The 13828-nt window shown below is 48.7% G+C and overlaps 1 protein-coding gene across 8 annotated transcripts in view; it reads right to left on the bottom strand.

Annotated features, from left to right (window-relative positions):
* Nucleotides 1-2936: 2936 nt before the first annotated feature.
* The window catches only part of SYNRG (synergin gamma), a 54733-nt gene continuing 43841 nt past the window's right edge, over nucleotides 2937-13828 (bottom strand). For 4 of the 8 annotated variants that reach the window (XM_081890158.1, XM_081890159.1, XM_081890160.1 and 1 more), the window contains 5 exons: nucleotides 13215-13311; nucleotides 12630-12778; nucleotides 11612-11722; nucleotides 10747-10782; nucleotides 2937-8592 (listed from right to left, as the gene is read on the bottom strand). In XM_081890158.1, coding sequence (XP_081746284.1) covers nucleotides 8461-8592; nucleotides 10747-10782; nucleotides 11612-11722; nucleotides 12630-12778; nucleotides 13215-13311 — 525 coding nt within the window. In that variant the 3' untranslated portion in view covers nucleotides 2937-8460. Of the gene's footprint in view, nucleotides 8593-10746; nucleotides 10783-11598; nucleotides 11723-12629; nucleotides 12779-13214; nucleotides 13312-13828 lie in introns of all 8 variants that reach the window. The other 4 variants (XM_081890156.1, XM_081890161.1, XR_014163228.1 and 1 more) reach the window with 3 other exon arrangements.

The raw sequence follows: 13828 nt of genomic DNA, 5'->3' as shown, positions 1-13828 counted from the left end.
CTGCTCAACATCAGGGGTTTTTGGTCTGGATCCTTAAAATTAATCTGGAACATCCAGATTAATCCTCCTTGGCACAGTATTTGAAAAGAATTAAGCAATACCACAAAATGCCCCAGCAATATATAAGGGTGACTCTCAGCATCCTTTTTACCATGCATTCATTATTATTTGTGATTGGGACGGTATCATTGCATGTTACACACAATCACCCTCTCAATCCCATTTGTGCCTACAAAAGTTTTGAGGCACATATACAGCCTTTGTTTCAAATTGGTACATGCCCCCATCGCTTCTTGCTGAAATCCTGCAGCTTTCCAAACCACAAGTATCCTGTGAGATGGGCGGTGGTTCCACTTTCATTGTGGCCTACCTCTCCCAATGCCAGTACTGCAGTCACATAGGGGAAGCGTCACAGGACATCCAGGCCCAGGGAGCAGGGGCTTGTTCTTAGCACGACAGAAGTCTTGCCAAGATGCCCCAACCAGCGTAGCCCTCCAAGGCCCAGGGCAAGTGGTTGTCCCCCACCCCACAGGCTTGAGGACAACTTAGAAGGCAGAATCGTGATTGGATAGTCTAGTATAAATCCACCACAATGCACTATTATGGCGTTGTTAACAGGTTGCAGAAGGCACACGCACATGGGTCACATTGGAAATGGACAGAGCTTCGGGAGCTTCATCACCGTCACAGTTTACTATGCCAGATAGTCAAGCTTACAAGAAGTCAGATCTGCCACAAGCCAAGTCGCTAAAAGGCCCGCATTTCTGCTCGCTTCCTGCAGATCAGCTTGCTTGCGGCTGTCAACACTTGCGCAGTACCAGCTGCTAAGCTCAAAAGCCACCCTCTGAACCTTTTCATCCCCATGCTGGCAGAGCTGTTTCTAAACGTACTTTCGAATCAGCATCAAGCCTGGCTGCCTAAATAGTGCTTGAGAGCTGATGAAAACTGGGAAAAAGCACCTCTGTTTCCAGCCAGCATTTAAAGTAGGGTTCTACTAGTGTTGCCAGAGCTGCAGATCAGGGTCTCCAGCTTTGCTTGGTCCCTTCCAAGTGGCACACACAGGGCTTGAGACTCCAGGTGGGCAAAATTTAATTAAGAAATATGAAGAAGACTGTGCATGAGGCTTGCAAGCTCAAGCCCGGCAGCAACGGGCTGTACATTGTTAGCACAGACACTGCCCTTCTCTGCTCCCCTCTTCCAATTAACCTCCGTCTCCAGGGCCCACCTCCGTGACATCACCAGGAATTGCCACTGGGTTTCAGGTTGGGGCCCTGAAATCTCAGGGTTTGGGATGCTCCTGGCCTAGCAGCAGCCCCTTGGCCCTGCAACAGGCACTCTTAGCAGCGCAAGGGCCAGATTCCCTCCTGGACAACTTACTGGGGGCCATGTGTCAGCAGAGGGAGATAACAGAGGCAAGTGGGTGGTGCCATGGATGTGAATGTTTGTACAGGAGGCTATTTTCTACACACACTCTCTCTCCACCTTCCCTCTAGACAAGCAAGAAGCATTATCTGACAATGCCAAGGTTGCAGGTTCAATTCCTGCAAGGGACAGCTGCATTCTTGCATTGAGTTAGATGATCCTTAGGGTCCCTCCCAACTCTGATTCTATGACACTTCCCAGCCAATGAAAAACACTTGAGGGTTCAAAACAGGGCTGTTGATGGATGTGGCAAGGGAAGGATGTGTGTCCTGGGGTGTATCACCAGGTCCACATTTGGCCCTCAGGCTATAGCTTCAAGTGAGTATATCACCGCAGCAATACTCAGCCTTTGAGGCAGATGCCTGGTATGATTAGACTTCAAGTTACACCCACACCATGCATTTAAAGCCCTCTTTTACTGCTTCAAGTCACAGCTTCCCGCAGAGAATCCTGGGGACTGTAGTTTGTGGAGGGTGCTGGTAATCCTAGCTCTACGACAAGCTAGTTTCCAGGATTCTTCAGGGTGGGGGAGTCACAACTTTTAAAATTATACCAGAATGCTTTCAATGTATGGCATGGTTGTGACCTTAAGAGTGTTTTCTGAAATTCTGCACTGGAACCGGACCACCTGCTTCAGTGGTTTCTCTCTCCTATCATCATCATTATCATCAAGCAAGATTCTAGTCTTCATGTGTGCTAAGATTCATACAATTCAGAGTTTCCCCCTTCTTCCTTCTCCTCCTTATGCTGGTGGACTACATCAGCCTTGATCAGTAGAGTCACCTGGCTGAAGCTTATGGGAGTTGTAGTCCAGCAATCTGGGACCCCAAAGTCAACAAAGACTACCTACACCAGCATCTCATTTCCAGCGAGATTCTTTTAGGGAGTTTACGAAAACAGTGTCCCTCCTCTGTTGCTTGACCCATCACCAGGTATTCTGGAGGTACACTGCCTCTGCAGCTGGAGGCTCCACTTTCCTCATCATGGCTGGTAGATCTATCCTCCATCAATTTGTCCACAGTCTTTTCTTCTTTAACATCTTGTGGGAATGTCAGTGAAGGGCTATAACTCAGTGGCAGACAGACTGTATGCCTGACATGCCCAGGTACAGCTGGGAAAGTACCATATGGAAACCTGCTGCCAGTCTGCAATTAGCCCTCTCTTTCAGAACCATGAGAACTAGAATCTTATATTCATTTAGGGCTGCCATTCAGTGGTAGGGCACCTGCGTCGCGGGCAAGTAGGTCCTAGGATTCAATCCCTGGCATCTCCAGGTAGGGCTGGGGAAATAAACCCACCTGAAAGCTGCAGCCAGTGTCAACTGGATGGAACCAGTGGCGCCAGTACAGAAGAGCTTCTTCCCTTTGGTGTGTCCTGAACCTGCTACTACCGGCAGTCCATTTGGTTAAGTGCCTCTGAGCTCTAAGAGGATGAAAAACATGCGAGCTGAGCATCAGTGAAGGTTCGTTTTTATTTTTATTAAGCTTCAAATAACCTCTTTTTTTTGGGGGGGGGGAAATAAAAGGAAACAAAAAGAAAACAAGAGCGCTTTATTGAAGATCAGGAAATTTCACAGGGATCAATAAAACGAGTTTGTACACCACTGCGAGAGCAAACAGACACTGGGAATTAAAAACAGGACCACTCTCACTCTCAAAAGGTTTTTTTTTTATAAAATCGGCAACAGCACACACCGCAAAGTAAAACAAGACCTTAGATCACAGTCGAGTTAACCACAAAACCACTTTGGAGGCAGCCAAGATGTTAAAAGATCTCTCTCTCCTCCTGAAGCAGCCCTTTTAAAGCTGCATCGTCTCTCCTTTTGGGTACCATCCAAAGAGCTGAATAAGACTAATTTTTTTTAAAAAAAAGACCAAGAGGGGGGTGGAAATCATATACTGTACATCTATATAAGTTAGTGTAACAATACAACAGCAGCTTTATTTTATCTTAATTTCAGAAAGGGGTATCATTTTGCTATGCCACTCCAATCATTGATATGCAATTAATCAGACTACATCCGTGGAATGGGGTTTTGATTCATTTTATTCCCTTTATTAGTTGTGGCCTGGTTTGCCGTGGCAGAGCAGTTCTCCGCACCTCCTCCTCCGAAACGTGAAACGAAAGCAGAATTGCTGGGTTATCTAGAGCCTTTAGTGAATATGGACCCAATCCAAGGCAGATTATCAACCGAATAAAAAGGATTTGCCTTTCACCGCAACTAATGCTGACGCATTGATTTCAATAGGGACTAAGTGTGACTCACTTCCCCCTGAGTAGGGGCTCTATATTGGCTCCTGCACTGTACTTTCTACAGGGTGGGCAACTCAGCTGCATCAGATCCTTCCCCATGTGACTGCCCAGGTACCACACTGAATGGGTGGGGAGCTATTTGAAGGTTGCACGTCTCAACAGAGAGAGAGAAAAATCAGGATACAGGAAGCTCCCAGTGGTAGATGCCGGGGGCGGGATGGGGAGGGAGACAAGACCCCCCATTTTGCCTGCCATGATCCAAAAGACCACGCTGGACTCCTGCTGTCAGTGGAATGGCATTGCCTTATTTGCTTGCCTTGGACTGCAGGGCTGGTAATCTGTGTTGGGCAGGATAAAGCCATCTTGTTGAAGCACAAATATGGCTTCTGAGTTGCTTGATTTACGTGTCGTTCTCTTGGCTTTACAACTCCCACCAGCCAGGGTGCCCCAAGTTCAGGGATGATGGGGAACTGCAGTCCAATGACATATGGAGGACCTCAACTTGCCCCATTCCTAACGTGGATGGACCTGACCATAGGTTTGGGCTCCGCTGCCCAACCTCACTCTCCACCCCTGGCCCCACTTTTCTACATCAAACGCATCAATGGACATTTCTAAACCGTATGTTTATAGCGTGTTTCTTTAAGAGGCACGGCTTCCCCCGAGGAATCATGGGATCTGTAGTTTTCACACCGCAGAGCTACAATTCCCAGCATCCTCGGCAAACTAGAAGTTGCAGGACTCTTTGCAGGAAGCCACGTGCTCTGAACACGTGGCTGTGAGTATAGAGCCATTTTTCAAAGGACTGAGCTCCTGGAACACAGTCAAGGAAGGAACAGCAGACACACAAGGGGCGTGATACATTTTGAAACAGGTTTAAGGAAAAGGAAAACCTGCGGCTAAGATGCATGCAAAAAGACAGAACACAGTTCACAAGCAGAGACCCCACCTTACAAAAAACAAAAGCCCCCCCCCCACATCTGTATATTTAGAAATGAACAAAAGGACGCACAACCGTTAGCATTTTGCTTCACCCAAGAAAGAAAATGTGTGGGTTTTGTTTTGGTTTTTTTAAAAGAGAAATGAAGTCAAAAGGCTGGAAAGATGGAAAGACCAGCTTATGAAAACCTTCCTCGTAGTTGCCAACCCGCACTCAAAGCACGGCTGCGAGGCAGAGAGAAGCAGAACCTTATACAATGAAGCCTCGGAAAAACACCGTAACCTTGGATACAGTTTCCAAGGACACCGGGGCCCTTGGCTAACAGGATCACAGCGCAGGGGATGGATGAACACAACGCCAGTCTTCCAAATGAGTTGGATGTGCTATAGCAGAAGAAGCCCACTCCAGGCCCCTCCACCTTCAACGCAACCAGCCTTCATCAGCGAAAAACAAACAAACATTGCTCACGTCGCAAAAACACAAAGAAAGGTGTTTCGTTTGTGTATTGTTATTTTTTTCCCCTTTCCGCGAATGTTCCTTTGGTGGACTATACAAGGAACTGTGACTAACAGAAGCCAGGCGATTATTTTCCCTTCCCAGATCCGTCGTGAGCCTTAAACACAGGCACAGTTCAATAAGCTCTGCCGTAATTAGAGCTGAAGAGCTGCCTTTGCTTCCCACTGACTGATCTTTCTCTCTCTCAATCCTCGGCCCGTCTGAATACAGGCTAAAGAGCAATCTGGAGAAAAGAATTAGCACGTAAAAAATTGACATCCTCCTTGGATGAGGGGCACTTTTGCCCCCAGTGCTTGAATACTCAGGATTGCGGTTGAGGCTCTCCAACAACTTGTGGGATGAGGTTTCGTTGCTTAGTCTCAATGGAACTGCTAATAAAAAAACCCCAACTCCTCCGTTATGTGCAGATCGGTCTGATTCAGCAACATGCGTGAGATCATCCCCATGGTTCAAATTTAGGCATGTCAGGCTTGCTGATGCGCCTGAGCCATAGAAGACCTGCAGTGGGGTCTTAGTAGCTGAATGCCAGGGGGGAAGTTCGGAGGATGTCACTTTTCCCAGGAAAGCACTATGCGGAGAGTGTGCACTTTTTTCTATGGAAAGATGCAGGATGAAAAATAAAGTGGATCACTCTTTTTGCCACATTGTCATGGGTGCTCAAGATATTAAGTTTCCCACTGCACCACTGATGCGAGAGCCAAGTTTAGCGTCTTTTGACAATACCCCCAAGTTTGATCCCATTAGCACTTATGACTCCCGAACACTTACATTTTTGGGTGTGGTTAAAGGCACCAAAATATAATTTCCTTATGAGCCGCTATTTACTGAACCCACTGGAGTCCTGACTACGGTTTGGCCAACCACGCAAGACTGGATTGAAAGGGTGCAGCCACCCAAAATGAGGCAGCTCATTGTTCCACGGAAGCGAAACACCCAAGGGAATATATAACCATCGGACGAGCTGTTTCCTTCCTACAGCTCCTGCTCTCTGCCCTACGGTGCTTTTCAGATTTCTAAAGCCGGGAGAAATTTGGTGGCCAGGCTCCTTCCCTCCTCGCTGAAGCATCAGGATGGGAAAAAGCTGGAATGTGCTGGAAATTCTTTGCAGCTGTTAAAGGAGACCTAAGCTGTGCCTCCAGTTGTCAGGCTGTGCTGTCGGTGGATCTGGTCCTCAGCTAGAGAGGAAACTCACCAGAATGCGATATGTATAAACAAGCTGGCCACAAGCTGGGAGAGATCAAAAGCTCACAGCAGGCATACGCAGGAGCCAGCTCCCAACTGTGCCTCTGGTTGCCCCACACCTGACATGCACATGATGCACCAGGTGTAGGGAAGGTGGGGCTTCTGGGGAAGGGGAAACTGACACCCCAAATTCAGCCTGTAGGCCGGAGGTCCCCCACCCTGCAGTCCTAAGTGCTGCCAATGGTGGAATGGGGGAATAACTTCAACAGTGGTGGATCATGAAGCACAGCACACTGGGAGATGGGACATCACTAGGCCTGTCCCCACCAACCTCCAAATCAAGGGAGCAGCATCAGGTTGCCAATCCAAGTGAAGGGAGAGATCAATAGCTCACAGCAGGCAAGTCTCTAAAAAAAAAAGAGAGGCACGAGCATTGATTGTTTAATGCCGGCATTGGGTTTTTGGACTACAATTCCCATCATCCCTGGCCACTGGTCCTGTCAGCTAGGGATGATGGGAGTTGTAATCCCAAAACATCTGGAGGGCTGAGTTTGCCTATACCTGGTTTAATGGTATAATCAGGCTGCTTGCTTCGTTTAAGCCTAATGAAACAGCTCCCCGCCCGCCTTCGGTTTCAGCGAGGTGGTTTGCAGTCTGGAGGTACTGAAGAAAGGGAACAGGGAAAGAAAGAAAAGCCCATTTTGCTCCACTGCGTTCTCTGCACCATTGCTCTCTCGAAGCCGCAAAACGATACGACCCACTTGCTCAAAAGAGGAAAGAGGCCGCCTCCCCCAGCCACCCTCAAATTGTCGGTGTACCACAAAGAGGGTGCGTTTGAGAAACGGCCGTTTAATCAATATAAGCCGGTTATACCCTTTGGAGGCTCTCTCTCTGCAAACTTAATGGAGTCGCAAACAGTGGTAATGCCCTTTAGAAGAAGCAAAAAGAAACCCTCCACAATTTCACACTTTGAGAGCCCTCCGCCATTCCGCATGTCTATTTTTATTCCACACTGCCAAATTTGACAGCTGATTCATTCTAGGGAGAGGTCTCAAGGCTGTAAAGATCAGCTGCTTTCAAAGTGTGTGTGGGGGGGCTTCTTTGAGGGCAGACTCGCAGATTTAAAGTGAAGCACCCAATACACATTTAAAACGCACAATTCCACCCCTCAATGAATCCTGGGAACTGTAGCTTCCCCCTCGCAGAGCTACAGTGCTCAGAACCCTTCACAAACCACAGTCTATTTGGGGGAAGTCATGTGCTTCCAATGTGCGTCAGGTTTGCTTGAAATCTACGGTGCGGATCTGCCCAATCGTTTTCTGCCTGTGCCCCAAAACTCAGTAATGGTAGTTTTGTCTGATAATACCTGCAAGCAATTCTGAGCTGACATGCTTAAAGCCAAGAGTGCCTTGTCAGTGGGGTGGGGTAGGGGGAAGGAGGTGGGGAAAAGGGGACCCCTGACACTTAAACCTGGTTTTGGAAGCTCACCAAAGTGAGAAGTGAGAAAGTATTCAAGACCTTGCTCAAAAAACAAGAACCACCCAACAAGGATCCCAAGCCAACCCTGTCTCCTTCTGACTTTGTCATCCTAGGGGCTCTAAGCCACTCAAAACAGAGGTTATCACTTGTGGGAGAGAGATTCCTCCACCTTCATTAAGCAGACAAGAAATTTGCCAACACTTGAAGGGCAGACTGTGCTGGTCAAATGCTACTGGAGAAACACAGTTTGTGCCTCAGTGCAATCCACGCCTCCACCTCCATATCCAAATCAGTGGATATTTCCAAATTCTTGAGAAGTCCATCACAGGGAATTTGCAGATTTTAAAAACATAGTGGCTTTCACCCTTCTGGAAGAGAACAGCTAGTCTAAAAACAAACGTTTTATATATATACACTTGAACCCAGTCTTCCCCCAAGCTGGAGATGTCCGGGTGCAGCAGACTACAACTCCCATCCCGCAGCCAGCATGGCTGTGGATCTGTAGCCCAGAACGTCTGGAGCACTCCAGCCTAGGGATGACTGCCCTAAGCGCTAGCTCAGAACAGCTTCCCCATCTACTGTCAGCCCTCCCCACCCCACCCCCACTGCCCCTCCAGTGTATTCTTCCCCTATCGAGACCAAGCCAAAGCTGAAGGAACAAAGTCCGCTTAAAGTAGGTCAGGCAAAATGAGGCCCGGGGGTTTGGGCTCAACGCAGTTGATCCAGAAGTTGGCGCAGCTGGCGTGATACTGGTGCCCTCCGTAAGCAAGTTTGAAATTGTCCGTTTCCGAGTTAAAGGCCTGCGGGGAAGAAGGGGGGAAACAAATAAACAGCAGAGTTAGGAACTGCCGTGATGCTCCCATGTGCTGAAACATTGCGCCACGGAGAGAGGCCTGGATGCCGGCGACGCACAGGCACACATTGACAGCCAACAAACACATTCAGTCTCTTTGTGGAGCTTCCTAACAGCTTGCAAGCCATCGCCATCAAACCATGGCCAGAGCTCTGGGATAAACCAGCAACAGAGGGTCCTCAATTTCCACTTTGTGTGATCGAAAAGAGCATTTAAAGACAGCTCTTTTAAAGAAGTGGGAAGAGAAAGAGGCTGGTTGAAGGCAGAATCTATTTTGTTTGTTTATGGCACGGTGCTCCTTCCATCTCAGGCAAGGCAGGAGGCTATAAGACAAGGAGCGAGAGAAACCTTAGGCCTGTGGCCCTCTAAGCCTCTTTACCTGGCCTTCAGGACCCTCTCTAGGCCACACCCCTCATTGGCCCTGCTTCACACCCAGACCACTTGCTTTCCTGGCTGCAAATGTGTCCTTGATCGTGCCTCTCACTTGCCTGGATGGCATGTAGACCCTGGGCTGCTGTACAAAGGTAGAATTTGGACTGAAAAGCATTGCCTGCCCTTCCTAGAAAGAGAGGGGACCTTTCGGGTGGCTGCAACCCAGCAGGGGAATGTTCCCCTTGCCCCAAAATTCATGTAAAATCTAGCCGGCCTGCCAAATCGTGTGATATTCTATCACGGGAGAAAGCACGGCGGAACCCTGAACCGGGGGCACTCCCATTAAGAGGCAAGGAGGACGCACTGCACGGTTTTGCCGGCTTAAATCTAGCGTGGGAAACCACAAAGGAGCTGAAATGCACCTGAGAGCAGTTTCCGACTTGGGCGTAACTGGCAAGCCGCTTTTCAAGGAAGCAGCCCACACACACAAACACCCCAGGGCTGATTTGTCAATGGCTGAGCAAGCAGGTGGAGTACTTTGGGAAGAGTGCTGCTTTTGGGGGACAGGAAGAAATGCACTTGTTTTCTCACTGGTCTGAAGTCGCAGCTATTCACCTCTCAGATATCTAAAATGCAAAGCACTTCCATGACTTTAAGAGATTCTATGTAATTGTGTGAGAAATAGCTGTAGGAGTATAATAAGGTGACTGTACACCAGCTTTGAAAACAACCCCTAACTTTGCACAGACCCACTTGTGTGGATAAAAATAAATGAAGTATCCTTGGGTAAAGCCCCTTAATTTGTTGCAAATGATGGAGCCCAGCTAGTCTTTGCTCCCATGGAGGAATTGTGGAACACACAGAACCCCACACCTTGAACAACACGCAGGAGCTAAGAGAAGCAGTCATCAGGCTGAACTAGGACCCCCCCCCAAACTTGAAAGAGAAGGTGACCCCCACAGACCCCCCCCCACCATCAAAACCTGAAAAGCTTTTAACATCTTCATGCACAGCAAGGGGGGACGGCACAAGCCCCTCTTGCCACAAACACGCAAGGCGAGATAGGTAGGAGCCAATGACACAGACAACTCTTTCTGCCACACCACAACACAGACCACCACAAAAAAGCAGATCTATTCACAAAGCAACAGGCATGCCGACACGAGAAAGACTCGGTTTGTGCGCAGCACTAAGCGAAACCATGGATTAGTGGGAATGTGCAAGAATGCAGGCTCCCTGAGAGGAGAGTGTCCCTTCTTTGATCCTCCTCTGTCCCAGCTTTAGGCTCAGCGCATCATCTGGACATGGGCTTGCCGTTCATCTCCTCATGAGTGGTGAAGTATAGAACTAACTTTGATCAGAGTTTGTGGTTTGTCTAGAGTGAGACAAGCCATGAAACTGGGTTCAGATGACACGCTTGGCCAAACCATGGTTTAGCGGGCAGCAGCAGGACCAGAGGACAGAACAAAGCAGCTACTTGTCTCCTTTCTGGAAGGCCCACATGCTTGCAGGCTTGCACTAAGCATTCAGTTTGAACCAGGTCCTTTGGGGGAATGGACTCGAGTGCGAGTTAGTTGATTAAAATTGAGAGGTTAGAGAGAGGGAGAGGCACAGATATTGTTAACTGGAGACAAACGGAGGAGGGCGGCAACGGTCCCCGCTACCACCTTGCTTAGGGCAAACATTAAAAGGAAATATATATATGTATATAGCTTTCACGGGTCCGTACTTCTCTAGGTGGTTCCTCCGGAGGCTTCTCTTCTTTCTGAAAACAACGTCGAAACCAGAAAAGGGTCAAAACATAGTCGCCAAAAGAGGGGAGCTGGCTGCCAACCAAACTTGCTCATGTTTTAAGAGTCCCCACCCCGCTCCACACAGCGGGGCTTTTAGAGCTGCTCCAATATATCCCACTGACAATCCGAGTTTCTGAAGGCTGTGGGGATTGTCTCTTATGAAGAAAGAAGATAAGAGGCTCCAAGCCAGCTGCAGGGGACCCCTGACTCCAGAGTCAACCCTCCAGTTGCCTAGGAAATAAGTTACAAGTAATCGGGAACACCTGCGACCCGACAGGTACTGTCAGACTGCAACGCCCATCACTGGAGAGCATCACAGTGTTGACTCTTGCCCTATAAAACAACGATGGGTAACTTGAGTTTCTCTGGACGTTGCTCAACTGCAGTTCTCATCCTTCCTGGCTGCTGGGGCTAACAAGAGTTTGAGTCTCATATCTGGAAGGCCACTACCCTTTTATTTGAGGAAGACTGTGTTGCCTTGCTGGGTGAATCCACACAGGCCCAGGGACTCGTACCTCTTTCTTCCCAACTTTGCGGGCTCCGCTAAGGCTGCCTGGGGTCTCCACCCGAGCTGGAAGCAGCAGCAGCAGCAACAACATGCATTCGGACGGGCGGGAGAGGGCGTTTCGGAAGGAACTCGGCTCTCTCTACCAAAGCTACTTGCGATGGGGTCGCTGGATGCTCCGGGTGCTTGTTAAAATTAGTGGAGCAAATGCAAGGGTGGAAGGCAGCAAATGCAAACAGGGGTTGAGATAGGTGGGGAGATGTGAAAAAAACAACAACGACACAGCCTCTACTTACTTTGCTTCGAGAATTTACATTCAAGAGGCACACCCCACAAGCCAGTTCTTGGGCGTTTTTTATTCCCGGGCGAAGCATACAGGAGGAAAAATCGAGTGAGTTTTCGTCAGGCTGTAGGAGGAACAACAGAGGTTGGAATAGTATATTGTTCATAAGTAGCTAGCTCCTGCCTTGTTCTAAGTTATCTGCCATGGTCTCTTCTAGCTTCCAACTTCTTCTAAGCTGCCTTCTACCTTCTAATCCATGAGTAGGCAAACTAAAGCCCACGGGCCAGATCAGGCCCAATTCCCTTCTGGATCCGGCCCTCAGATGGTCTGGGAATCACCGTGTGGCTCGCCAGTGCGCGCATTCTTTCCCCCTCCCTCACATGGTGGCGGTGCCACCTCCTCCCTCCCTCCTCCTGGCTTCTCCCCGCCCTGCCTAGAGGAGGAAGGGAACTGGGCTTTGTTGGTGCCAGCAGCAGCCCCTCTCCAGAGCCCCTTCACGTGCCACTCATTGTCCCGCCGCTGCTGCCAGCCCCTTCCACTTGCAAGACACAGGTAAGGAGCCACCGGGGCTCGTGGTGCTTTTGCATCATTCCCCCCAAAAAAATATAGTCCAGCCCCCCACAAGGTCTGACGGACAGTGGACAGCCCCCTGCTGAAAATGTTTGCTGACCCCTGTTCTAATCTGTTCTCTGCCTTCTATCTTCCATGCTATCTTGGTTCACAGAAACACAGTCCACTATTTGTCCATCTAGCTTTGGCTGCCTCATCATCATCATCATCATGATCATCACCATCACCATCATTATTAAATTTCTGTCTCATGCTTTCACCCAAAGCAGCTCAGCATAGCAAACAATTAAGAAATAAAACAACCATTGAGAAACAAAAGATTATTTACAGCAATCTAAAAGCATTAAGCACATCTAAACCATCTGTATCTCCAACGGTACTCAGAGTCTGAACACTGGGAGCAGAGCAAAATATGCCTAAGTGGACCCACCACAAGAGACGTACCACACAAAAGGCCTTACCGTTAAAGCAGCAAGCGACATGAAACTGATCAGGTTGTTCCACACTTTGTCAATGTCCTTCAGTAGTAGCTGGAGCTTCTCGCTACAGACGGCTGTGGCTTTGATGCCCAGCTCTACCCGTTTTGTGACTCTATAAACCTCGACGACCCCTGTTGAGAGATCAAAGGTGAGGGTGGAGGGGTCACAGGAGGCATGGCAACTCTCAGACGGCAGGGGCGAGGAACCAAAATGAATGTGGCCCTCCAGGCTTCTATCTCTGGCCCTCAGAATTCTCCCCGGGCCACACACCCTTGTAGGCTTTTATGTAACTTAGTTGCAAACCATTTTGATTTTTGTTGTTGAAATAGATGTCTATAAACATTTTTTTTATAAATAAATAAAACAAGAGCATCAGAGTCTCACACAGCGCGTCAACCACAGAGAAATCTAAAGGGTAGATGGAGGTGGGGAGAAAAAAACAAATGAGTGGGAAAATATTTTTCTCCTTCTGCTTAAAAACAAGAGGCACATCCCAAGCAGAGCTGTTGGGTGTCTTTGCTCCCTGTTTTAATTCCTCATCTTCATGAGATGCGGTAAAATCCATACCTAATAAGTACTCCATGCCTTGTGCGGAGTGGATCACTTCGGTGCAGACGGAGGAGCTGCTGATTCCGTTCAGGGTGTCGTTTGCCTTCTTGATGACCTAACACACACAAGAGACGTTTGTTTGTTCTGCTGAACTCAGGATGGTGTTCATAGCATCCCCAGTGAGCCTCGAGCCCAGGCCTGCTTATCTCCAAAATATCTGCCACATCATGTGCATTCACATTATGCCAGAGAAGAGGAACCTCGGGATGCATGTGGCCCTGGAGGTCTCGCCATCTGGCCCTTGGAAACTTCCCCAGACCACCCCCTGCAGCAGCCCTGCTTCCCAACCCAGGTGGTTTTGCCTGGCTGGAGTGCATCCCTGAACTCTGACAATGCCTCTTGCTTGTCTGGTTGGTGGAAGAAAGAGGTGTGTGTGGAATGGGTGTAGAAACTAGCCTATTGTACAAAGGCAAAAATTTGCATTTGTTGCTCCGCCCACTGTTGCCTCTGGCCCCACCTACAGGTTTGCAGCCCAATCACAAAGGCATGTTTTGTTAGACAAGAAGAGGGTTAGTACACAGAGAGTCCTTAAACTTCCTAGAGAGAACCCTCTCTGTGTGTGGCCACTTCCG

Source organism: Podarcis melisellensis (genome assembly GCF_964234715.1).
Source record: "Podarcis melisellensis genome assembly, chromosome: 15".
NCBI lineage: Eukaryota > Metazoa > Chordata > Lepidosauria > Squamata > Lacertidae > Podarcis > Podarcis melisellensis.
Note: the sequence above shows the minus strand (reverse complement) of the source record. Positions and strands in the feature narration are given on the sequence as shown.